At 42.5% G+C, this 27229-nt stretch overlaps 1 protein-coding gene across 1 annotated transcript; it reads left to right on the forward strand.

Annotated features, from left to right (window-relative positions):
• Positions 1–961: 961 nt before the first annotated feature.
• On the forward strand, positions 962–27035 carry LOC110525354 (unconventional myosin-Ih). The gene is made up of 32 exons (XM_036979493.1): positions 962–1665; positions 4500–4661; positions 4881–4996; positions 5305–5503; positions 8310–8390; positions 8512–8691; positions 8779–8877; positions 9088–9201; positions 9311–9382; positions 9562–9681; positions 9781–9848; positions 11818–11923; positions 12148–12228; positions 12382–12473; positions 16588–16682; positions 16825–16871; positions 17108–17188; positions 17520–17625; positions 17812–17929; positions 18211–18324; positions 18406–18482; positions 18564–18632; positions 21257–21341; positions 21554–21716; positions 21828–21911; positions 23063–23156; positions 23259–23314; positions 24718–24853; positions 25072–25142; positions 25339–25436; positions 25620–25719; positions 26677–27035. The coding sequence occupies exons 1-32, from the start codon at positions 1660–1662 to the stop codon at positions 26701–26703; spliced, it is 3117 nt and encodes a 1038-aa protein (XP_036835388.1). The 5' UTR covers positions 962–1659; the 3' UTR covers positions 26704–27035.
• The last annotated feature ends 194 nt before the right edge of the window (positions 27036–27229 follow it).

The raw sequence follows: 27229 nt of genomic DNA on the forward strand, positions 1-27229 counted from the left end.
TCCAATGGTGGGAAGCAGCTTGAACTGCCACAAATAGAGGGACATTTGATATTTTGTCTCGTTTAGGTCATCGGGCCAGTGGAAATGGACACCTGTGCTTCTCCTTCCCCCTGTCTGTGTGTGTGCATGCGTACTTGCGTTGCATTCATGCATGCGTGTTTGCTGCTACAGGTTACCATGTTACTGAGGTTACCAGGTTTATGCTCCCTTGTGGTCTTTCCCTGTGAATACCCAATGCAAGGGAACACCACAAACCTGATACGACCCAACAGTCTCTTGCTGAAGTTTTTATTTTATAAGTTGTCTCTTATTTTTTCTTACAACTGTGTGTTTATAGTGTAAAGATTTAACTTTACTGATCATTATAAACTGGGTGGTTCGAGCACTGAATGCTGATTGGCTGACAGCCGTGGTATCAGACCATATACCATGGGTATGACAAAACATTTATATTTGCTGCGTATGTAACCCGTTTATAATGGCAATAAGGCACCTCAGGGTTTTGTGGTATATGGCCGCGGGCTGTATCCAGGCACTCTGCATTGCGTTGTGCATAAGAACAGCCCTTAGCCGAGGTATATTGGCCATATACCACACCCCCTTGTGCCTTATTGCTTAAATATATGATGGGAGAATATAAAGGGTCATTTTGTTCGTATTCCCAGGCCTTTTGGAGGTTATCTCGTAAACCTTGGGACATTTCTTGTCAAGCGTGTGTAGTTTTCTATGGTGCACGCGCAAAGCAAAGTTTCTTGAATCCACGATCATTGACATCTGATCAGAGAGCTCTAAGATTTAATATCAGGGTCCTTTCATTAGTCACTAAACGGACTGAAACAGAGTGATTACCTAAACTTGTCCAATAAGAAACACTTGTTATTGTATTCTGTTGCAAAACATATTGCTACATTTTTCTATGGTGTGCAAGAATGAATATGACCCAGCTTGGCATTATGAGAAAAGCATTATGTCGAGCAGGGCACTTGTAGCAGCAGTCAGAGACCCTTCTGAAATAGCGGTGACCCAGTGGAACTATACTCTGAGTAGTTTGTAATTAGCCTGCAACGTAATCAAAGATCAGTAACCAGTCCTATGCTATGCCAGCGGGGGTTGCTGTGCTGCTGGTTCGAACACACACACACACACACACACACGACGAGAGAGACTCGGAGGAGGATTGGATTGTGTTTCTGCATCTTTGTGTTACACCCCGTCGAGCTAGTAGACACTCAAGTAAGCACTGAATAAGATCTCCCTGTCCCTCCACCTCCATCCCCCATGGCATGAATGATAGATTAAGCAGCCGGGCCGCAGTGCCGTGAGCCTGGGTCGGTATGACTAAGGTGTGGAGGAGCAGAGCACACAGGTAGACAGGACCACCAACCCCAGTGGTAGATCCTCAGTGATGGGTCTGTAGTGGCTGCAGAGGAGAAAGGACTGTAATGTAAATACAGGATTTCTTCAGAATTAGATTTTTGCCAACTAATGGTCAGTGATTCATCTACAGGGACTGAATAGAGCATGGGAGGACATGGAGAAGCAGCACACGTGTGATATAGCTCCGGTCCAGCGAGGGTGAATGAAGAATTTGGAGCCAACCTGAATGTCCCCATCCCATTCCTGAGTTTGACTGAGAACTGACCAATACAGATTTGGAGAATGCAGGTATGATTGAATGTTCCAATGTACTGTTTGTGTTCCATTTTGTATTTTTAAAGCTAGGATGTTAGTTAACTAGTTAAAAATCTTTACAAGTAAAAAATATAAAATAACCAATATCATCCCGTTGGGGGCTCACTATCTGACCGTGTTTTTCAGAAGGGGGCATAGAGGCCCAGCCAGTGGAGTGTAGATATAGTGCTTAAGAAAGGGATGGAGGCCCACTCTGTTAGTGGGGTGTAACAAGATCTTGCTGATAAAGTGAAGAGATTGGCCGCCATGCTGCGGGGCAGAATAGAAGAATGGATGGAGGCAGGCTCATTCCATCCTTTGGAGACAGGTTTTCTTGTTTCCTGGCTGAGGAGCGGACTGCCATGGAGTTGAGTGTCTCATGATGGTCCTGTTTATTAGGGCACACAATGGAATAAAAACAAAAAAAATGTGCAACAGAAAACAAACATGCATGTTTCTTATTGGACAAGTTCAGGTAGTCCATCCCTGTTTCAGTCCATTTTCTTCCTTTTGGTGCTTAATGAATATGACCCATGTTTCACTGGGTCTTCCTAGTTAGTTTTCCCCTTCCACATCCATCTCTCACAGGGATGAGATGAGGTCACCACTGTTTCAGGCGATGTTGGTTGACACTCTAGACCAAGATGAAGGGGCATCTCTTAAGACAATTGGTCATTTGATCTGACAATGAATGGCTGATTGGGTTCCCTACGTAACCATTGTTTCCACTGTTCTTCATGGGCTTTGTATCTCCGAGTGTTTTAGGTACACAATATTTCAGTCACTTTTATCTGTTATTCAATATAGCCTAGATGGATAAAAGGCATTTGTCCATGGAATTCTGCCGTGTTCAGTAATATGAGCATGTCACCAGTCCACACAGCTGTAGTACAGTAACCTCACAGAGTCAGTGTCTTGTACACAGTTATTGCTTTACTGTGGCCATTCTTCGAGTACAGAAATTCTGCCTCACTGTATTAACAGTTCTATGAATTACTTAATACATATGATCTGTTATGGAGCTGTACAGTATCCCGTCCCATCCGTCCCTGAGCTTTGCACATCGTCTGCTTGCACTGCCTTGAGAAATGTTTGTTCCCATGAAGGAGGGCAGTGTAAAAAAAATACACCACTACCATCAAGTTGCCAGATTGATTTTGACATCTCAAATGGTGTGCCTTCAATGATATTGTTCACCTGTCTCAATGGCTTAAAGTGGGGGAAGACTGCGGGGAGGTGGTCGTGAGGGTTATTGGTGGGGACACGGAGTGAGGGGTATTGTTTAGGAGAGGGGGTGAGATTTCGGGGGTGGGGGTAGATGGGAGGTTGGCTGACAGGTGGAAAAAACCCTCTCATCTGACCAGCCCTCTTTCCATCCATGGTGCCCGGTGTGAGAAGAGTAATGAAGTCCAAATTACAGCACAGGGTTGCTTGGAACAAGCCCCTATTGTTCACTCCCAGGGCACACTAAATGAGTGTCATAGCAAACAGCGGGACATAGACCGTTACTGCACTATTTAGTCTGCCCCGTTGTCTCAAGACGGCCCCGTTTCAGAGGGTTCTCAGATCAGACAAATACTGCCCCCTCCCTCATTCCCTCCCTCCTTTGCCCTCACCCTTCCTCTGTCCAACCGCCCCCGTCCACCCTCCCCTTCTCACCCAAAAATAGGGCAAATCTCCTCTATTGTGTTTCAACTGGCCAGTGTGAAATTGACTGTGACGTTAAATGTTTTCTAATGAATAATTACTGAATGGATATGCTGGGGGAATATATGTAATGGATTGTAGACTGCATTTTAAAAACCTCCTTTTTGTCTCTGCTCCGTGGTATTTACAGGACAAAAACACTTGGCCTTTCTCAGAAGTAACAAGGGCTATGGAATGGGAGGGGAGTGTGTGGGGAGGTGGGGTTGGGTACTAAGGGCTTTGTGTCAATTAGATCCAATGGATTATCTTTTTGAAATGTTTTTTTTACAGACAGAGTTGAGAATCAAAGGAGTTCTGCCTTCTAAAGAAGGAGAAAAAAAGAAAACCTACAAAAGCTGTGAAGAAACCTTTGGTCCAAGTGTTGGTGTTGAGAATGCAAAACAGATTACTGAACATTTTCCCACTCTGCTTTTCTCAAATGTGCCGTTGTTTTCGTGTTCCCCTGTTCCATTTGCACAGGGTGAGGTTGGTGTGTTTGGTTGGTGTGAGCTGTGGTGGCCTATGGGCTGCTGGCCAACACCGCCGTACTATGTGCTCTGTAGCCAACATTAGCTTCTGTCTGTAGACTACCTCGACACAATCAGAGGGCTCTGCTCCAAAGCCCCATGAGAGCCACAGAGTCTTTGTTTCAGTAGAACTAACAGGGACTCCACTTGTGCTTTTTTCTGTTCAACCAAAGAGCCTTTTGTAACTTGATTTATACACGATGGAGGAGTTGCTAGTTGTTTACGTCAAATGTTGGCTGTATGGTTCATATACAAATGGCATACATATGATATAATATTAATCCATTTTTTATCTCATGACACTACTCAAATCCTTAGTTTTAGGCAAACAACCAAAACAAAATTCTCATGAGGTGGAGCGGTGTGCTCAGTTCCAATGAATGTCTAATTAGCGGACCCCCAAAGCCAAAAGTTCTGTGCCTCTTTAAGTCCTCCTATTTATCCATACACTTTTGTTTGGATGCATGTCTGTAAATGTGGAACTATATAAGGACTTCGTAAAACATTCATAAACAGCTCATAATACCTTCATGAAATGCTAATTTTCTTCTTCAAGCCCTTATGTACAGTAGGTATCCTTCATATCAAGCATTGCTGCTGTGTGATTGGCTGTAGGGGCATAAGGCACAGGGTGCCCAGGGTCAGCTGGACATGGAGGGGGCTCTGACCGCCCGAGACCGCGTGGGGATCCAGGACTTTGTCCTGTTGGACACCCATACCAGCGAGACTGCTTTCCTAGGCAACCTGAAAAAACGCTTCAGTGAGGACCTAATTTATGTGAGTTCGGAAGTGGCTAACTTAGTACCAACATTATGATATACAGTATGTAGTATCACGTATAATGACGCCATCATTTTAGACCCAAGAGCAGATCCTATTTTGGTGCAATAGTTGAAGGAAAAATATATTATGAACAACTTTCTGGGATTTTTAGCGAATGTTGAAGAACTATCAACTTACATATATACTGTAAACCTGTTGTTTCTTCCTGTGCAGACCTATATAGGCACTCTGCTAGTGTCTGTGAACCCCTACAAGGAGTTGGATATCTACAGTAAAAAACAGATGGATATATACATGGGCGTCAACTTTTTTGAGCTTCCACCACATATGTGAGTGTGTTACATCATTTTTTGTGCATGTCTATCTGCATGTTGAAATCGTATTGTTTGTCACTCATGAGATCAGATGTCAATCCACGGTATAAGCTCATACACGGTACAACGTTTATACAATGTTTATACAACATCGCTGTCTGACGTCTGTCTGGGTGCAGGAATAAAGCACAGGAGCAGCATATACAATATATAGGATTTTCTTTCATTATTCTCATTCCTTATTGGCCCAGCATCCGTGTACAAATGATTCATTGTGGAATGCAAAATGTACATATCACTTGACACAATCCATTTTTCTGAAGTTATGCCCTGGCGGACAACGCCTACCACACCATGATGGCTGAGGCCAACAACCACTTCATCCTCATCTCTGGGGAGAGTGGTGCCGGCAAGACCGAGGCTTCCAAGAAGATCCTACAGTATTATGCTGTGAGCTGCCCCAGTACCACCCTACTGGACAGTGTCAGGGACCGGATGCTGGTGTCCAACCCTGTGCTAGAGGTCTGATTGGACTGTTCTTAGCACTCACTATTATCACACATCTGGTCAGATCTGGTCCCAGATCTGTTTCTGCTCTCTCACTATTTGTGTTGTGCTATGTTTATTGTCATCATAGCTGTTTAGTACAAATAGATCTGGGACCAGGCTATCACACATCCTGGATCACATAGTAGGGTCGTTCCACGAAATGAGTCATTTTGATATTTTAAGTAAGAACTGTGCCTTAATATTGGGTTTTAAAAACCTGTTAAATTAAATGAAGTGCACTTTAAATAGACCACATGGAAAATGAATTATAAAAAATATCCTATATAGGAATAAAGACTTGCTAAAGTACCAAAATTAAGGACTCTGTGACTTCTCTGAAGTCCAACCAACATTTCTCCAAGATTTCACCATCACTGTAAAGCCGTAGTTATTTTGTTGCTTTTACAAAGTAATTTCTGAGGATAATTATTTATTTAATGTGATTATTGATTAATTTTAAGGTAAAACAAAACCTGTCCCTCATTTTAAGGTCAACCCTGTTATGTTAACTGAACTCTTGTTTTAATATGGTGAAACTGTTCCTTTTTAAAAACTTTTTTCCAAAAAGAAACATTGAACACGTAATAGTCAAATCATAGTGTAAAATCAGGTGAACTGGCTCTACTCTTTATGTAAAATCAGGTGAACTGGCTCTACTCTTTATGTAAAATCAGGTGAACTGGCTCTACTCTTTATGTAAAATCAGGTGAACTGGCTCTACTCTTTATGTAAAATCAGGTGAACTGGTTCTACTCTTTATGTAAAAGCAGGTGAACTGGTTCTACTCTTTATGTAAAAGCAGGTGAACTGGCTCTACTCTTTATGTAAAAGCAGGTGAACTGGTTCTACTCTTTATGTAAAAGCAGGTGAACTGGCTCTACTCTTTATGTAAAAGCAGGTGAGCTGGCTCTACTCTTTATGTAAAAGCAGGTGAGCTGGTTCTACTCTTTATGTAAAATCAGTTGAACAAACTGGTTCTACTCTTTATGTAAAAGCAGGTGAACTGGCTCTACTCTTTATGTAAAAGCAGGTGAGCTGGTTCTACTCTTTATGTAAAATCAGTTGAACAAACTGGTTCTACTCTTTATGTAAAATCAGGTGAACTGGCTCTACTCTTTATGTAAAAGCAGGTGAACTGGTTCTACTCTTTATGTATAATCAGGTGAACTGGCTCTACTCTTTATGTAAAATCAGGTGAACTGGCTCTACTCTTTATGTAAAAGCAGGTGAACTGGCTCTACTCTTTATGTAAAAGCAGGTGAACTGGTTCTACTCTTTATGTAAAAGCAGGTGAACTGGTTCTACTCTATGTAAAAGCAGGTGAACTGGCTCTACTCTTTATGTAAAATCAGGTGAACAAACTGGTTCTACTCTTTATGTAAAAGCAGGTGAACTGGTTCTACTCTATGTAAAAGCAGGTGAACTGGCTCTACTCTTTATGTAAAAGCAGGTGAACTGGCTCTACTCTTTATGTAAAATCAGGTGAACTGACTCTACTCTTTATGTAAAATCAGGTGAACTGGCTCTACTCTTTATGTAAAATCAGGTGAACTGGCTCTACTCTTTATGTAAAATCAGGTGAACTGGCTCTACTCTTTATGTAAAAGCAGGTGAGCTGGTTCTACTCTTTATGTAAAATCAGGTGAACAAACTGGCTCTACTCTATGTAAAATCAGGTGAACTGGCTCTACTCTTTATGTAAAATCAGGTGAACAAACTGGTTCTACTCTTTATGTAAAATCAGGTGAACAAACTGGTTCTACTCTTTATGTAAAATCAGATCAACAAACTGGTTCTACTCTTTATGTAAAATCAGGTGAACAAACTGGTTCTACTCTTTATGTAAAATCAGGTGAACAAACTGGTTCTACTCTTTATGTAAAAGCAGGTGAACTGGTTCTACTCTTTATGTAAAAGCAGGTGAACTGGTTCTACTCTTTATGTAAAAGCAGGTGAACTGGCTCTACTCTTTATGTAAAAGCAGGTGAACTGGTTCTACTCTTTATGTAAAAGCAGGTGAACTGGCTCTACTCTTTATGTAAAAGCAGGTGAACTGGTTCTACTCTTTATGTAAAATCAGGTGAACAAACTGGTTCTACTCTTTATGTAAAATCAGATCAACAAACTGGTTCTACTCTTTATGTAAAATCAGATCAACAAACTGGTTCTACTCTTTATGTATAATCAGATGAACGAACTGGCTCTACTCTTTATGTAAAAGCAGGTGAACTGGTTCTACTCTTTATGTAAAAGCAGGTGAACTGGCTCTACTCTTTATGTAAAATCAGGTGAACTGGTTCTACTCTTTATGTAAAATCAGTTGAACAAACTGGTTCTACTCTTTATGTAAAAGCAGGTGAGCTGGCTCTACTCTTTATGGACATTTTGGGGTGTGGTTCTAGCATAACACGTTAACCGTGTTACCTATACATAGACAGGCTAGAATGTTATTTTTAAAATTATAATTTTCAGAAGCTTGCATTCAATTGCCCCTCCCTGTTGCAAACAACAAGCTTCCATTCTCCCAGTCACGAGGGGATTTATGACTGATTTAAGATTAAATCATCAACCCTGTTACTTTATTTGGCACTTAATAGGTACTTACTATAGTCTTTTTTTTTTATAACCTCTTGAGATCAGATTGTTTATTTTTTATTTAGTTGAATGTTAGATGAAATGAAAAGTGTTTTTTCACCAAGTTACACTACCCAAAAGGGACTCATTTCGTGGAACGACCCAGTAGTAAATCTCTGATTAATGCCTCAGTGTTTCCCAACAGGCTTTCGGCAACGCCAAAACACTGAAGAATGACAACTCTAGTCGCTTTGGAAAGTACATGGATATCCAGTTTGACATCCAGGTAAGAAATGATGTTTCCCAGGTCACCACTCCTACTCTGAGACGATTTGTGAATTCAGGTCCAGGTCTGATAAGCAGTTAATTGAGGCTAATTGATAATTGATCACATGTTTACCCTCCAGGGGGATGCCGTGGGGGGCCATATCCTGAGCTACCTGCTGGAGAAGTCCCGAGTGGTCCACCAGAACCACGGAGAGAGGAACTTCCACATCTTCTACCAGCTGGTGGAGGGAGGGGAGGAAGACCTGCTGCATCAGCTAGGCCTCGAGAGCAACTGCCAGCACTACAGTTACTTGGTGCAAGTATGGGCAACCACTGTGGTCGATTGATTGGCTATCTAGGGCTAGGCTAACTGCCACTCTATAATGGCAACTCCCTCTCTCAAACAGAACGAGTGTGCCAATGTGACTTCGATCAATGACAAGAACGACTGGAAGACGGTGAGAAACGCCCTGTCCGTCATCGACTTTGACGAGAGTGATATACAAGTGAGTTGCTGTCACACTGTTTGTGGAAACAGCTTTTTTGATGACATTCAAATGAGCTGTATATCTTATTGAAATATACTGTGCAGTACTAGGCTGCACATACTAATGCTTTGTGTATATGTGTGTGTGAGGGGAGCTGCTTACACACAGCCAGCCACCATTCTAACCCTATTCCTAACCCTAACCCTCACATGTCTGCATTCTCTGCAGCACCTATTTGGGATCATAGCAAGTGTCCTCCACTTAGGGAATGTGCAGTTTGAAGCTGACAGCAAAGGCTACGCCACGTTGAACAAGAACACAGAACTCCGCTGGGTGTCAACAGTAAGCCTTGTTATTCCTTGGACACTCTGCAACGACACCATGCTAAAGCCCTGGAGACCACAGTCTGCCTACACTTTGCTGACTTTGTGTTGCGTGTGATCATCTGTAGTTGCTGGGAATTAACGTTCAAGTACTGCAGGAGGGGCTGACATACAGGAAGATTGAGGCCAAAACAGATGAGGTGAGAGAGGGAGGAGGGGACTGACTGAATTAATTAATTATGAATTAACTGCACTTACTAGTGGTAAACCCAGTACTCTTTCTCATTCATGATTTCAGCTGTTTCAATCAGGTGTGAATGTGCATACTCTTGTCAGGTTTGGTATTATGTAATGTTTTCCTTTTTTAATCACCATCCAGGTGCTCAGCCCGTTCACAGTGGACCATGCCATCTATGCCAGAAATGCCCTGGCCAAAGCCATCTATGGACGCACCTTTACCTGGCTGGTCAATAAGATCAATGATTCCATGGAGAATAAGGTTAGCAGATACTGTAAGTGACAAGCTCATGTCAAGATGAAACAGGAGCCCTGATGATCTGTGTGACTGACCACTGTTTCCTGAAAACTTTTTTGACAGGAACCGTCAAGGAAGACGGTTATTGGTCTCCTTGACATATATGGCTTTGAGGTTTTCTATGTCAACAGGTAGGTGAAACTAGAGCCATATATTTAGAGTTAGTACATTGTGGTTTCCACATTTTTATGCATTTACGTTACACAGTATAATCAAAGAATTCCATATGGCAGCTATGTTAGCTCCCCATGGGCAATATGACCAATAGCAGTTTCTGGAATTTTCTTAATTTTGAACAAAGCTATGTAACTGAACATCTAGAATTAAAAGTAGAATCCAAATACTTGTCATGAATGGATCAATTGAAAGCTCAATGGCATCAACATTGCGTCTGTTTTAAAAGTTGTCCGAACTCTATATATACAGTGCATTTGGTAAGTATTCAGTCCGCTTGACTTTTTCCACATTTTGTTACTTTACAGCCTTATTCTAAAATTGATTAAATATTTTTTTCCCCTCCTCAATCTACACACAATGCCCCATAATGACAAAGCAAAAACAGGGTTTTAGACATTTTTGCAAATTAATTAAAAATTAAAAACTGAAATATGACATTTACATAAGTTTTCAGACCCTTCTCTGTACTTTGTTGAAGAACCTTTGGAAGTGATTACAGCCTTGAGTCTTCTTGGGTATGACACTACAAGGTTGGCACACCTGTATTTGGGGAGTTTCTCCCACTCTTCTCTGCAGATACTCTCAAGCTCTGTCAGGTTGGATGGGGAGTATCACTGCACAGCTATTTTCAGGTCTCTCCAGAGATGTTCGATCGGGTTCAAGTCCCAGCTCTGGCTGGGCCACTCAAGGACCTTACGAAACTTGTCCCGAAGCCACTCCTGCGTTGTCTTGGCTGTGTGCTTAGGGTCGTTGAACCTTCGCCCCCAGTCGGAGGTCCTGAGCGCTCTGGAGCAGGTTTTTATCAAGGACCTCTCTGTACTTTGCTCCTTTCATCTTTCCCTAGATCCTGACTAGTCTCCCAGTCCCTGCCGCTGAAAAACATCCCCACAGCATGATTCTGCCACCACCATGCTTTACCGTAGGGATGGTGCCAGGTTTCCTCCAGACGTGACGCTTGGCATTCAGGCCAATCTTGGTTTCATCAGACCAGACAATCTTGTTGAGAGTCTTTAGGTGCCTTTTGGTAAACTCCAAGTGGGCTGTCATGTGCCATTTCACTGAGAAGTGGCTTCCGTCTGGCCACTCTACCATAAAGGCCTGATTGGTGGAGTGCTGCATAGATGGTTGTCCTTCTGGAAGGTTCTCCCATCTCCACAGAGGAACTCTAGAGCTCTGTCAGAGTGACTTGGGTTCTTGGTCACCTCCCTGACCAAGGCCCTTCTCCCCCGATTGCTCAGTTTAGGCAGACGGCCAGCTCTAGGAATAATCTTGGTGGTTCCAAACTTCTTCTATTTAAAAATTATGGAGGCCACTGTGTTCTTGGGGATCTTCAATGCTGCAGACATGTTCTGGTACCCTTCTCCAGTTCTGTGCCTCGACACTATCCTGTCTTGGAGCTCTACGGACAATTCCTTCAACCTCATTGCTTGTTTTTGGCTCTGACATGCACTATCAACTGTGGGACCTTATATAGACAGGTGTGTGCCTTTCCAAATCATGTCCAATCAATTGAATTTACCACAGGTGGACTCCAATAAACTTGTAGAAACAGCTCAAGGATGATCAATGGAAACAGGATGCACCTGAGCTCAATTTCGAGTCTCTTATCAAAGCGTCTGAATTAATAAGTTAAGGTATTTCTGTTTTTAATTTTTAATACATTTTCAAAAATGTCTAAAAACCTGGTTTTGCTTTGTCATTACAGGATATTTTGTGTAGATTGATGAGAACATTGTTTTCTTTAATCCATTTTAGAATAAGTCTGTTACATAACAAAATGTGGAAAAGGGGAATGGGTCTGAATACTTCCCGAATGCACTGTATAGCTCTGGGTGGAACTAGGTTGTGCAGTAAATTGTAGAAAACTGGTGGGCTACATTTTAAGGTGCACATCAATTGTTATCTGTTGTATGTCCATTCCAGTTTTGAGCAGTTCTGTATAAACTACTGCAACGAGAAACTGCAGCAGCTTTTTATCCAGCTGACCTTGAAGTCGGAGCAGGAGGAATACGAGGCAGAGGGCATTGGGGTACACATAATTTTTCCACACACGGATATTTATCTATCCTATTCTATCCGGTTCTATTTAGTCAACATGTGTAATATTGGCATTTGTACCTTGTCATAGTATTACTTTGGTGTTATAGTTACTGTTGCATCCTGAAATGCCTTGTGTGTTTATGCTGAGTTTAGCTTAGGTAGTATTCCCGTAACTCACATATCTTCCCATCACCTATTTCCTTTCGTCTTCAGTGGGAGCCTGTCCAGTTCTTCAACAATAAGATTATCTGTGACTTAGTGGAGGAGAAACACCTGGGCATCATTTCAGTACTGGTGAGGACACACAAATGGGACCCTATTCCCTATCTAGTGCACTACTTTTGATCAGGACTCAACCCATAGAGTAAATTAGTAACATGATGCATCACATTGCTCTTGGGAAGGACATAGGCTGAAATGAAAGGGATGATCTTGTTGCTTTCTCAGGATGAAGAATGCCTGAGGCCTGGAGAGGCCACTGACTTCACATTTCTGGAGAAGCTTGAGGAGAAAATGGGCAGTCACCCTCATTTCATCACGTGAGTTCAGCTATCTCCCTCGCTCCCCGAACCGCAGTCCTGCATATGTACATGTTGACCACACACAACCTTTCTCACGGATATACAACAGTGTTACTTCAACCTCCATTATCACTTAAGTTCAAATCCCTAACCACCCCCACCTCACGGGCAAAACATTTTGGTGGCTCCCGTCTTGACGGCAGAGAGAGAACATTTCATTTTAAAGTTCATTTCCTGAAATTCCACACACTTTGCCACGGGGTGGATAGAAAATGTTGCTCTTTTAAAGTTTTCTGCAGTTGTACACTTTGCCATGGGGTAGAGAACATTTTTTAATTTTCACAACAAAATTTCATATAATTCTACTCATTTTGCCATGGTGCAAAAAAATACATCTGTTTCACAGCTAATTTCCAGAAATTCTAACCATTTTGCCAACAGGTGGAGAGAATGTTTTTAGTTTTACAGCAAATTTCCTGCAATTATTCACATTTTGCCATGACTTACAGTATGCCATGTTAATGATATCTGAGTGAGAGTGACTAACAAAATCATTGGGGGCCCCCTAGAGGTCAGGGGCCCTGGGCACGTGCCCTGTGTGCCCGGTCACTATTCGGCCAAGAACTAGCTAGACTAACTTACCGATCTAAAGATTGCTAGCTGACATGGCTAATTGAGTGACTGACATACAAAATAAAAATGGCTGATGCACAAAACAAATTTAAAACAAATTTCGAAGTTGCACCTTGAGACCAAAATATACAGTTGAAGTTGGAAGGTTACATACACTTAGGTTGGAGTCATTAAAAATAATTTTTCAACCACTCCACACATTTCTTGTTAACAAACTATAGTTTTGGCAAGTTGGTTAGGACATCTACTTTGTGCATGACACAAGTAATTTTTCCAACAATTTCCAACAGACAGATTATTTCACATATAATTCACTGTATCACAATTCCAGTGAGTCAGAAGTTTACATACACTAAGTTGACTGTGCCTTTAAACAGCTTGGAAAATTCCAGAAAATTATGTTATGGCTTTAGAAGCTTCTGATAGACTAATTGACATAATTTGAGTCAATTGGAGGTGTACCTGTGGATGTATTTCAAGGCCTACCTTCAAACTCAGTGCCTCTTTGCTTGACATCATGTGAAATTTTTAAAAAATCAGCCAAGATCTCAGGAAAAAATGGGTTCATCCTTGGAAGCAATTTCCAAACGCCTGAAGGTACCACGTTCATTTGTACGATCAATAGTACGCAATTATAAACACCATGGAACCACGCAGCCGTCATACTGCTCAGGAAGGAGACGCATTCTGTCTCCTAGAGATGAACGTACTTTGGTGCGAAAAGTGCAAATCAATCCCAGAACAACAGCAAAGGAAGATTTGTGAAGATGCTGGAGGAAACGGGTACAAAATTATCTATATCCAAAGTAAAACTAGTCCTATATTGATATAACCTGAAAGGCTGCTCAGCAAGGAAGAAGCCACTGCTCCAAACCGCCATGAAAAAGCCAGACTACGATTTGCAACTGCACATGGGGCAAAGATCGTACTTTTTGGAGAAAAAAAAAATAGAAAATGTTTGGCCATAATGACCATTGTTAAGTTTGGAGGAAAAATGGGGAGGCTTGCAGGCCGAAGAACACCATCCCAACCGTGAAGCACGGGGGTGGCAGCATCATGTTGTGGGGGTGCTTTGCTGCATTAGGGACTGGTGCACTTCACAAAATAGATGGCATCATGAGGAGGAAAATTATGTGGATATATTGAAGCAACATCTCAAGACATCAGTCAGGAAGTTAAAGCTTGGTTGCAAATGACCCAAAGGATACTTCCAAAGTTGTGGCAAAATGGCTTAAGGACAACAAAGTCAAGGTATTGGAGTGGCAATCACAAAGCCCTGACCTCAATCCCATATAACATTTGTGGGCAGAACTGATAAAGCGTGTGCGAGCAAGGAGGCCTACAAACCTGACTCAGTTACACCAGCTCTGTCAGGAAGAATGGGCCAAAATTCACCCAACTTATTGTTGGAAGCTTGTGGAAGGCTGCCCGAAACATTTGACCCAAGTTAAACAATTTTAAAGGAAATACTAATTGAGTGTATGCAAACTTCTGACCTACTGGGAATGTGATGAAAGAAATAAAAGCTGCAATAAATCATTCCCTCTACTATTATTCTGACATTTCACATTCTTAAAACAAAGTGGTGATCTAACTGGCCTAAAACAGGGCATTTTTACTAGGATTGAATGTCAGAAAAACTGAGTTTTAAATGTAAAGTGGGGCAAAAAAGTATTCAGTCAGCCACCAATTGTGAAAGTTCTCCCACTTAAAAAGATGAGAGAGGCCTGTAATTTTCATCATAGGTACACTTCAACTATGACATTGTAGGATTTCTAATGAATGTATTTGCAAATTATGGTGGAAAATAAGTATTTGGTCAATAACAAAAGTTTATCTCAATACTTTGTCATTGCCAACAAAGGGTATATAACAAAGGTCAAACGTTTTCTGTAAGTCTTCACAAGGTGTTCACACACTGTTGCTGGTATTTTGGCCCATTCCTCCATGCAGATCTCCTCTAGAGCAGTGATGTTTTGGGGCTGTTGCTGGGCAACACGGACTTTCAACTCCCTCCAAAGATTTTCTATGGGGTTGAGATCTGGAGACTGGCTAGGCCACTCCAGGACTTTGAAATGCTTCTTACGAAGCCACTCCTTCGTTGCCCGGGCGGCGTGTTTGGGATCATTGTCATGCTGAAAGACCCAGCCACGTTTCATCTTCAATGCCCTTGCTGATGGAAGGAGGTTTTCACTCAAAATCTCACGATACATGGCCCCATTCATTCTTTCCTTTGCACGGATCAGTCGTCCTGGTCCCTTTGCAGAAAAACAGCCCCAAAGCATGATGTTTCCACCCCCATGCTTCACAGTAGGTATGGTGTTCTTTGGATGCAACTCAGCATTCTTTGTCCTCCAAACACAACGAGTTGAGTTTTTACCAAAAAGTTATATTTTGGTTTCATCTGACCATATGACATTCTCCCAGTCTTCTTCTGGATCCTCCAAATGCTCTCTAGCAAACTTCAGACGGGCCTGGACATGTACTGGCTTAAGCAGGGGGACACGTCTGGCACTGCAGGATTTGAGTCCCTGGCGGTGTAGTGTGTTACTGATGGTAGGCTTTGTTACTTTGGTCCCAGCTCTCTGCAGGTCATTCACTAGGTCCCCCCGTGTGGTTCTGGGATTTTTGCTCACCGTTCTTGTGATCATTTTGACCCCACGGGGTGAGATCTTGCGTGGAGCCCCAGATCGAGGGAGATTATTAGTGCTCTTGTATGTCTTCCATTTCCTAATAATTGCTCCCACAGTTGATTTCTTCAAACCAAGCTGCTTACCTATTACAGATTCAGTCTTCCCAGCCTGGTGCAGGTCTACAATTTTGTTTCTGGTGTCCTTTGACAGCTCTGTGGTCTTGGCCATAGTGGAGTTTGGAGTGTGACTGTTTGAGGTTGTGGACAGGGGTCTTTTATACTGATAACAAGTTCAAACAGGTGCCATTAATACAGGTAACGAGTGGAGGACAGAGGAGCCTCTTAAATAAGTTGTTACAGGTCTGTGAGAGCCAGAAATCTTGCTTGTTTGTAGGTCACCAAATACTTATTTTCCACCATAATTTGCAAATAAATTCATTAAAAATCTTACAACGTGATTTTCTGGATTTTTTTCTTCTCATTTTGTCTGTAATGTTGAAAATTACATGCCTCTCTCATCTTTTTAAGTGGGAGAACTTGCACAATTGTTCGCTGACTAAATACAGTGGGGCAAAAAAGTATTTGGCTTACATAAGGTGTATGTAAGCTTCCGACTTCAACTGTATATGCAGTATATTATTTTTGTGGGTCTGGGGCCCCCTATAGCGTCCTAGGGCCCTAAGCAACCGTTTGTCACTTATGCCTGAAGCCGGCCCAGGATGGACCTCTTGTCCTATTCCCAACCTGTGAGTCGACACAGTAAAAAGGCTTAGGCTCTGTCTTTATTTGCCTCTCACTCTTCATCCCTCTCCCCCCCCCCTCTCTCTCTCTCTCTCTCTCTCTCTCTCTCTGTCCCATTGACTGCAGGCACAAGTTGTCTGACAAGAAGATACGTAAGACGCTCGATCGGGGCGACTTTCGCCTTTTGCATTATGCTGGGGAGGTCACCTATGGCGTTGTGGGTAAGGTATCTCAGGCCCAATGGTGGCATTACCCTGCTCCTCAATGTCCCTACATGTCCTACTAGTAGAATTCACTGCCACTCTCACATGTCCCTTCTCACTCACCACTCTTTCTCGCATGTTGTTGTTTGTGTCATCCCAGGGTTCATCGACAAAAACAATGACATGTTATACAGAAACATCAAAGATGTAAGTCTGCAGGTTTCTACTGATGGATTATGTGAGACAGGGGAGGAAGGAAGGAGGGGAGGAAGGAAGCGGGGTAGAGAATGGGACTCTTTTCAATTGGTACCTTAATTATTTACTCCTGTTGAAGTTCTGTAAATAATACAAGAGGAGGGGAATGCAGTGAATTTGCCCAATTGGTTTTGAGTATCCACTGTGTGTGTGTGTGTGTGTGTGTGTGTGTGTATGTCTGTACACAGGTGATGCGGCAGTCAAAAAATGCCATAGTCAGAGAGTGCTTTGCTTCTACAGAGTCAGATAGCAGGCGGCGACCAGAGACGGTGAGAGCTCACCAAGTTTTCCCCACCACTTTTCCATCAGTCCCCCTGAAGTCACAATGACAGTTTTTTTTTACTTGTACACTGCCTCAATAGTATAACATATTGTACAGTATAGCTGGATAGGAACACACCGTTTTCAGAATGACGGACAACTGAGAAAAGTAATAGATGTCTCTGTGTTTATATTGGATTATTTATTGTCCCCCTATGCAGCATTTGATCGTCATTTACCTCTGTCACTGGCAGCCTGTTGTGGTCCATCATCCATGTGTATTTGACAGATAAACTGTCGGGGGACTCTACAACTGATCCCAGACCTGTTTCTCTGTAGGTTGCTAGCCAGTTTAAGAGCAGTCTGCTGGGACTGACAGACATCCTCATGTCTAAGGAGCCCTGGTATGTGCGCTGCCTCAAATCCAACGAGTCCAAACAGCCAGGTGAGAGACCCTCTGACCTCCACCACGTGCACAATATCATCACCAGCTGGTGGTACTTCCAAACTTCAATCTGTCAACTGTGTTTTATGAAGCAATTTCTCCTTCAGTCTCTCTCTCTCTTTTTCCCCTTTGTGTCTTTCTCTCCCCCTCTTTTTTTTGGCACGTACACAAACACACATGCTACAGGTCGTTTTGACGACGTGCTGGTTCGGCACCAAGTGAAGTACCTGGGGCTGATGGAACACCTTAGGGTCAGACGGGCAGGTTTTGCATACCGACGCCGCTATGAGTTGTTTCTGCAGAGGTAGGACAACAGAACTTGTTGCTTTAGTAGACCACATTGACTACTTTGTAGAAACAATATTTTCCTAATAACATTAGGCTTCATCGGCAAATGATTCGACTAGAATCTTTGAGAGATTTTGCCTTTACTTGAGCTGTTGATATTAAATAATTAATTAATGTCTTTATTCTGTCCCCTTGGGGAATGTTGTGTTGCATTTTAACACAAACAAGCACAGGCATTACAGGCATTCCAAATACTGTACATCTAGGACAATGAGGTGATGTGTGATCCACCTCCAGATACAAGCCCCTATGCCCAGCCACCTGGCCCCATTGGAGAGGAGTGGCTGCAGAAGGAGTGGAAGTGCTGGTGCAGCACCTGGGATACCTGCCAGATGAGTACAAAATGGGCAGGTGAGAGCAGTTTGGGCAACTAATTTCTCCTCCAATAGATTGGTTCTTACAAATCTCTGTTACTTTTCAATTTCCCTCTAGAACCAAGATATTTATCCGCCACCCCAGGACACTTTTTGCCACAGAAGATGCCTTCGAGGTCTGCAAACATAAACTTGGTAAGGGCATGAAAGCTAGGAGAAATCAAGAGATTGTATTTATTTGCATCGAGATTTCAATATTATTAATGTATATTACAGCATCAAGGATTCAGGCCCAGTACAAGGGATACCGGCAAAAAGGAGAATTCAGAAGACAGAAAGAAGCTGGTAAGTGACAGCAAAGCTACATGGATGTGGTCCTCTGTAGCTCAGTTGGAAGAGCATGGCACTTGCAACACCAGGATAGTGGGTTCGATTTCCAGGACCACTGATACAGTGCCTTCAGAAAGCGTTCAGACCCCTTGACTTTTTCACACATTTTGTTACGTTACAGCCTTATTCTAAAATGTATTAAATACATAAAAATCCTAGGCAATCTACACACAATGCCCCATATTGACAAAGCGAAAACAAGTTTTTAGAATTTTCTGTAAATGTATAAAAAAAAATTACCCTTTGCTTTGAGACTTGAAATTGAACTCTGATGCATCCTGTTTCCATTGATCATCCTTGAGATGTTTCTACAACTTGGAGTCCACCTGTGGTAAATTCAATTGATTGGACATGATTTGGAAAGGCACACCAGTCAATATAAGATCCCACATGTGACAGTGCATGTCAGAGCGAAAACCAAGCCATGAGGTCCAAGGAATTGTCCGTCGAGCTCCGAGACAGGATTATGTCGAGGCACAGATCTGGAGAAGAGTACCAAAAAATGTCTACAGCATTGAAGGTCCCCAAGAACACAGTGGCCTCCATCATTCTTAAATGGAAGAAGTTTGGAACCACCAAGACTCTTCTTAGAGCTGGCTTGCCGGCCAAACTGAACAATCGGGGGAGAAGGGCCTTGGTCAGGGGAGTGACCAAGAACCCGATGGTCACACTGATAGAGCTCTAGATTTCCTCTGTGGATTTGGGAGAACCTTCCAGAAGGGCAACCATCTCTGCAGCACTCCACCAATCAGGCCTTTTAAGGTAGAGTGGCCAGATGGAAGCCACTTCTCAGTAAAAGGCACGACAGCCCGCTTGGAGTTTGCCAAAAGGCACCAAAAGACTCTCAGACCATGAGAAGAAAGATTGTCTGGTGTGATGAAACAAAGATTGAACTTTTTGGCCTGAATGCCAAGCGTCACATCTAGAGGAAACGTGGCACCTTCCCTACGGTGAAGCATGGTGGTGTCAGCATGTTTTTCAGCGGCAGGGACTGGGAGACTAGTCAGGATCTAAGGAAAGATTAACGGAGCAAAGTATAATCAAGTCAAATCAAATCAAATTTCATTGGTCACATACACATGGTTAGCAGTGTAGCGGAATGCTTGTGGTTCTAGTTCTGACAGTGCAGTAATATCTAACAAGAAATCTAACAAATTCACAACAACTACCTTATACACAATTGTGAAGGGATGAATAAGAATATATACAAATAAAGTTATGGATGAGCAATGGCCGTGCGGCATAGGCAAGATGCAGTAGATGGTATAGAATATAGTATACACAGTACATATGAGAAATGTAGGATATTTTGACATTATTAAAGTGCCGTTATTTAAAGTGACTAGTGATACCTTTATTAAATCCATTTATTAAATGTATTAAAGTGGCCAGAGATTTGAGTCTGTATGTTGGCAGCATCCACTCTATGTTAGTGATGGCTGTTGAACAGTCTGATGGCCTTGAGATAGAAGCTGTTTTTCAGTCTCTCGGTCCCAGCTTTGATGCACCTGTACTGACCTCGCCTTTTGGATGATAGCGGGGTGAACAGGCAGTGGTTCGGGTGGTTGTTGTCCTTGATGATCTTTTCGGCCTTCCTGTGACATCAGGTGCTGTAGGTGTCCTGGAGGGCAGGTAGTTTGCCCCCGGTGATGCGTTGTGCAGAACGCATTACCCTCTGGAGAGTCTTGCGGTTGTGGGCAGAACAGTTGTTGTACCAGGCGGTGATACAGCCCAATAGGATGCTCTCGATTGTGCATCTGTAAAAGTTTGTGAGTGTTTTAGGTGACAAGCCATATTTCTTAAGCCTCCTGACGTTCGAGGAGCTGTTGTGCCTTCTTCACCACTCTGTCTGTGTGGGTGGACCATTTCAGTTTGTCAGTGATGTGTATGCCAAGGAACTTAACTTTCCACCTTCTCCACTCCACTAGAAAGATATTTGATGAAAACCTGCTCCAGAGCACTCGGGACCTCAGACTGGGGTGAAGGTTCCACATCCAACAAGACAATGACAATGAAGAATGGGGGAAACTCCTCAAATATAGGTGTGCCAAGTTTGTAGCGTCATACCCAGGAAGACTCAATGCTGTAATCGCTGCCAAAGGTGCTTCAACAAAGTACTGAGTAAAGGGTCTGAATACTTATATGAAAATCATATTTCAGTTGGTTTATTTCTTATAAATTACATAACATTTCTTAACCTGTTTTTGCTTTGTCATTATGGGTTATTGTGTGTAGATTGAGGAAAACAACTATTTAGTAGAATAAAGCTGTAATGTAAGAAAATGTGGAAAAAGTCAAGGGGTCTGAATACTTTCCATAGGCACTGTATGTAGACAAATGTTTGGCTGCATGTCTAAGTCGCTTTGGATAAAATCATCTGCTAAATGGCATAGATCTATTATATATCATAATGTGTAACATGACAGGATAAACAATGTGTCTTTTTGGAGAGGAGAAACATTGTAGGCAAGATACAGTATATATTTATGTCACTGGCCATGCAAACCTCTACAGATATTCAATAAATTCACATTTTTCTCCATCTTGATTTGATACCTGTTGTGTAATGTGTTCTTTAGCCACCAAGATTGAGACTTGCTGGAGAGGAGTTCAAGCCAGGAAAGAGAAAGAGAGGAGACAATGGGCTGTCAAGGTCATCAAGAAGTAAGAGGAGGGAGAACGAGATCACATCTTCAGGCTCTAGCACTGCAATGTTGATCCATCAACCAAAATGACATATTATACATTTATACTCTGAAGTTTGCCACAAACTACAGATCCATAGTGGATTAAAGCCTATAATGTTCAACACATTCCCAGAGGGCAGTATTATTATTCATACTGTAGATGACCAATTATTTACTTTTTCATTCCAGGTTTATTAAAGGATACATGACCAGAGGGGAGGCAAAGACTACTGATAACTCTGAATACCTGGCCTTTGTCAGACAGAACTACCTCAACAGGCTGAAAGACAATCTCCCAAAAACAGTTCTGGATAAAATCAGCTGGCTAACCCCTCCACCTGTATTGACTGAGGTATTTATTCACATTGTAATTCAATTACATTGAATTGAGGACAGCTATTTTGGTGTTAAAGGGGAAGCTCAGTGAAACGTCTGTTGGACTGTGCTTGCTCTTCTTGTACAGGCCTCAGCGATCCTGCGTCAGCTCCACATGCGTGTCATGGTGACGAGGTACGTCAGAGGGATCACTGCACAACAGAAAGCACAGGTAAGGCCAGAACTACTCCAGAATTGTCCCTTTTAAATCATGAGTTTATCAGGTTTGAAGGTAAGATCCAGGTGCAGACAGTGTCGAAGTAACAAAAGTGTATTAAATCGAGCACGGGCAGGCAAAGGTACAGGACGGCAGGCAGGCTCAGGGTCAGGTCAGGCATCCAGAGTAGTGGGGCAAAGGTACAGGACGGCAGGCGGGCTCAGGGTCAGGTCAGGCATCCAGAGTAGTGGGGCAAAGGTACAGGACGGCAGGCGGGCTCAGGGTCAGGTCAGGCATCCAGAGTAGTGGGGCAAAGGTACCGGACGGCAGGCAGGCTCAGGGTCAGGTCAGGCATCCAGAGTAGTGGGGCAAAGGTACAGGACGGCAGGCAGGCTCAGGGTCAGGTCAGGCATCCAGAGTAGTGGGGCAAAGGTACAGGACGGCAGGCAGGGTCAGGTCAGGCGGAGGTCGGTAAACCAGAGTAGTGGGGCACAGGTACCGGACGGCATGCAGGCTTAGGGTCAGGTCAGGCAGAGGTCGGTAAGCCAGAATAGTGGGGCAAAGGTACCGGACGGCAGGCAGGCTCAGGGCAGGTAATCCAGAGTAGTGAGGCAAAGGTACAGGACGGCAGGCAGGCTCAGGGCAGGTAATCCAGAGTAGTGGGGCAAAGGTACAGGATGGCGGGCAGGCTCAGGGCAGGCAGGCTCAGGGCAGGCAGGCTCAGGGCAGGCAGGCTCAGGGCAGGCAGGCTCAGGGCAGGCATGCTCAGGGCAGGCAGGCTCAGGGCAGGCAGAAAGGTCAAAACTAGAAAACAGAAACTATAGACAATACAGGCGCAAGGGGAAAACTGCTGGTAGGTTTGATGAACAAAACTAACTGGCAACAGACAGAGAAAACAGGTATAACTACACAGGTGATAATGGAGAAGATGGGTGATACCTGGAGAGGGGTGGAGACAATCACAAAGACAGGTGAGACAGATCAGGGTGTGACAGACTTACATCATGGACATAGTAGACAACATACTTGTGTTGTATAACCTACCTTTTTAGTGCCCTGGATAGCCTATGCTGTGTAACATATTTGTGATCACAAAGATCCTATAAATCAGAATTCTTTAGCTAGTTCTATGTTGGTGATGTTCATTCCTTGTCTCACCCTCCCAGCTTCAACTCAAGGGGATCACCAGTGTTATCTTCAAGGACAAGAAGGACAGCTACCCTCAGAGTGTCTCCCAACCCTTTGTGGACACCAGGATCAGTCAGTATATAGTAGCAGATATCTGCTAATTACATGTGGCATCTTACTCACACTCGTGTTTTAGGATCAAATGCCATCTTTTGCACTATGTTATATTTTCAGGTGAACAGGACATCAATATGAAGGTCCTGCAGATAATTCGCCATGAACGCATCAAGGTAATCAAGACATTTGCATTGCAGTATGTCCTTAATCCTTAAACTCTCTTATTTTAAAACCCTTAACACTATCTCTCTCTCTTTTTCTCTCCTCTCTGCAGTATGTCCTTAATCCTTAAACTCTCTTATTTTAAAACCCTTAACACTATCTCTCTCTTTTTCTCTCCTCTCTGCAGTATGTCCTTAATCCTTAAACTCTCTTATTTTAAAACCCTTAACACTATCTCTCTTTTCTCTCCTCTCTGCAGTATGTCCTTAATCCTTAAACTCTCTTATTTTAAAACCCTTAACACTATCTCTCTCTCTTTTTCTCTCCTCTCTGCAGTATGTCCTTAATCCTTAAACTCTCTTATTTTAAAACCCTTAACACTATCTCTCTCTCTTTTCTCTCCTCTCTGCAGTATGTCCTTAATCCTTAAACTCTCTTATTTTAAAACCCTTAACACTATCTCTCTTTTCTCTCCTCTCTGCAGTATGTCCTTAATCCTTAAACTCTCTTATTTTAAAACCCTTAACACTATCTCTCTTTTCTCTCCTCTCTGCAGTATGTCCTTAATCCTTAAACTCTCTTATTTTAAAACCCTTAACACTATCTCTCTTTTTCTCTCCTCTCTGCAGTATGTCCTTAATCCTTAAACGCTCTTATTTTAAAACTCTAAATTTCTTCATCATTTTAAAACCCTTAACACTATCTCTCTCTCTTTTTCTCTCCTCTCTGCAGTATGTCCTTAATCCTTAAACTCTCTTATTTTAAAACCCTTAACACTATCTCTCTCTCTTTTTCTCTCCTCTCTGCAGTATGTCCTTAATCCTTAAACTCTCTTATTTTAAAACCCTTAACACTATCTCTCTTTTCTCTCCTCTCTGCAGTATGTCCTTAATCCTTAAACTCTCTTATTTTAAAACCCTTAACACTATCTCTCTCTCTTTTCTCTCCTCTCTGCAGTATGTCCTTAATCCTTAAACTCTCTTATTTTAAAACCCTTAACACTATCTCTCTCTCTTTTCTCTCCTCTCTGCAGTATGTCCTTAATCCTTAAACTCTCTTATTTTAAAACCCTTAACACTATCTCTCTCTCTTTTCTCTCCTCTCTGCAGTATGTCCTTAATCCTTAAACTCTCTTATTTTAAAACCCTTAACACTATCTCTCTCTCTTTTCTCTCCTCTCTGCAGTATGTCCTTAATCCTTAAACTCTCTTATTTTAAAACCCTTAACACTATCTCTCTCTCTTTTCTCTCCTCTCTGCAGTATGTCCTTAATCCTTAAACTCTCTTATTTTAAAACCCTTAACACTATCTCTCTCTCTTTTCTCTCCTCTCTGCAGTATGTCCTTAATCCTTAAACTCTCTTATTTTAAAACCCTTAACACTATCTCTCTCTCTTTTTCTCTCCTCTCTGCAGTATAGCGTACCAGTGGTGAAGTATGACAGGAATGGGTTTAAACCCCGACCTCGGCAGCTCATCCTCACGCAGACGGCTGCCTATGTGGTGGACGAGGCCAAGATCAAACAGAAAGTGCAGTACACTACTCTGAAAGGTGAGCCTACAACATGGTATGGATGTGATGCATAAGGTTTGAGCTTGTCTGGTTTCAGTGGGGCGAATCCTAATTTCCATCTGCATCAAATTTTCACAATGGATTATTAGTTGAAAATTCAACTGAAATGTAAGTTAGGAAAATACTGGTAATATATATAATATACAGTTTGTTTCAAAGTGTACTGATCTGTGTGAGTGCTGCTTACTCCATTGCAGGTGTGTCTGTCAGTACCTTGAGTGACACCATCATCATTTTCCATATTTCAAGTGAAGACGTTAAACAGAAGGTAGGAGGACAATGTCGTCACACAGCATAGTGTAATAGCTCGGTAAAGTGAGTGTAGTGCCTCTGTTTTTCAAGTGATTCTAACCAGGATATGTTTAGAATGAAATCCATCCTACAGTGCACTACATGCCTTGGAACATGGTGCCCTTTCAGACACACCCCTAATGCTACCCAATGTATCCTGACCTCATGTTCAGGGGGACCTGGTCATCCAGTGTGACCACCTGTTTGAAGTGTTGACCAAACTCAGTGTGGTTGCCAACAAGCAGAGCGCTATCAACGTGGTCCAGGGCAGGTGAGGCTGTGGCTGACAACAGGATGGATTCTGGGAGTTCTAGTCCGATGGATCAAGTAGCCAGATGAGCTGGCTTATGTTTATTTCATCGTTATTTATTTAGCCAGGATAGTCCTCTCCGTAACACGTGCCACTGTTTTCCATGGAGTCCTGGATGAATATGAATATGCTGTTGTTTTTCAGCATCTCGTTTCAGATACAGGCGGGGAAAGAGGGTATTGTGGACTTCAGCAGTGGCCAGGAGTCCATGGTGTACAAGGACAAGAATGGACACCTCATGGTGGTGAGTAATGCTATTGCTGCTGCTGAGAGGAGCCTGGAAGCCTGGTCCCAGACCTGCTTGTGCTGTCTAGCCAACTCCTATGGCCATTGCCCACCATCCTTTGCCTCAGATCTAGGATCACTCTTGTGTACAGTTTGGCTAGTATCACATGCTTTCTGCTGACTTTAGCTGCTAGAAGAATAACAAGTCCTGTATTGTCCACACAAAGTGGAATGCTTCCTTTGGCTTCCTCGTGGCATTATACACAGAACAGACAAACAAATATTGAAACCACTGTGATCACGTTGATATGATATCATACATACTGTATGAAATGTTAAACGTCCAATGGAGCTGTTTTTTCTCAATTTCAAATAATTTCTGGGAAACAATTAAGTACCTTATTGTGATTGTTTTCAAAGAAAAAAAAGCAACAAGCAATTTCTCAAGCAAGAATTTCGCTTGGACTGTCTGCGAGTGGTCTGAGTGGGGAGGGGAAAACTAGATGTTATTGGCAGAGAGCTTTGGAACTCTTATGGGTCTAACTAATTTACTGCCTGGTGATTACACCAGGTAGGCCAAAACTTCATCCCACCCAAACAGGCTGAAATTTCAGGCAGTCTTTTCAAACAACTTTTACACTAAAAGGGCATTATCAACATTTCCACAGTATTATTCCAATCTCATAGTGTGGAAGTACATATAAAACACAAGAATATAACATGTTTGACTGCACTGGGCCTTTAACAAATGTTTGGAGTAAGATAGTGATTGTATGGTGGTCTGACAGGCATGCACTACCTTGTTATGGACATAATCAACCATTTTTTAAAAAAGAGTCTGAAAGAGAGGGATTACATGGGTGTCCAATACAAATATCTCATTTCATTGCAAATGGTTTCTGTTATGTTCCCTAATGAACTTGACTTAGGTGATCAATATGGGCAATCTGAACAAATAACATATTTGTCACTCTAGGTATCCACTCGGACCAAGGCTCGATGAACTGCTCAGTGCCCAGCAGATAGACACACTCAGGAGACTGACCAGGCACATTAGAACCTGTGGACAACATCTGGATTAGACCTAGAATTCTGCTCCTGTATAGCCTGATTCCAGATCTGTTTGTGTTGTGCATATATTTAACTCAATAGCCAGTTGGCAAGACACCACAAACAGATATTGAATCAGGCTGAGTTTTATAGAGATGAACCCTAAAACAGAACTACAGCAGTTGTTTTCAGGAAACCATGAAAGCTACAAACCAATGGCTCAATGTATTTAATGACATTCTCTAGGCAGAGCTCATAAGAAAATAAATCCCCCTCATGCACCCATTCTGTCTAAGAGAATTGACTGGAGACAAGTGTTCATTTAAGGGACCAAAACAGCCCAAACCTCTAAGGATCTTTCGTGAATTCAAGGCTAAGGGAGGCATGTGTATGCTGGTTTAGTTTTTCCAGTTGTAAACCAACATTACTGCACTGTTGACCTAGAGCAGGATGCATCGCTCTCTAAAAGAGTCAATTAC

Source organism: Oncorhynchus mykiss, chromosome 6 (genome assembly GCF_013265735.2).
Source record: "Oncorhynchus mykiss isolate Arlee chromosome 6, USDA_OmykA_1.1, whole genome shotgun sequence".
Taxonomy (NCBI): Eukaryota; Metazoa; Chordata; class Actinopteri; order Salmoniformes; family Salmonidae; genus Oncorhynchus; species Oncorhynchus mykiss.

Bases quoted from the DNA above. Each gene is read 5' to 3' on its own strand.
- LOC110525354 (XM_036979493.1), top strand. The intron at 9,682-9,780 runs GTTAGCAGATAC...CTTTTTTGACAG, and splicing joins ATGATTCCATGGAGAATAAG to GAACCGTCAAGGAAGACGGT. The intron at 17,626-17,811 runs GTGAGAGACCCT...CACATGCTACAG, and splicing joins CAACGAGTCCAAACAGCCAG to GTCGTTTTGACGACGTGCTG.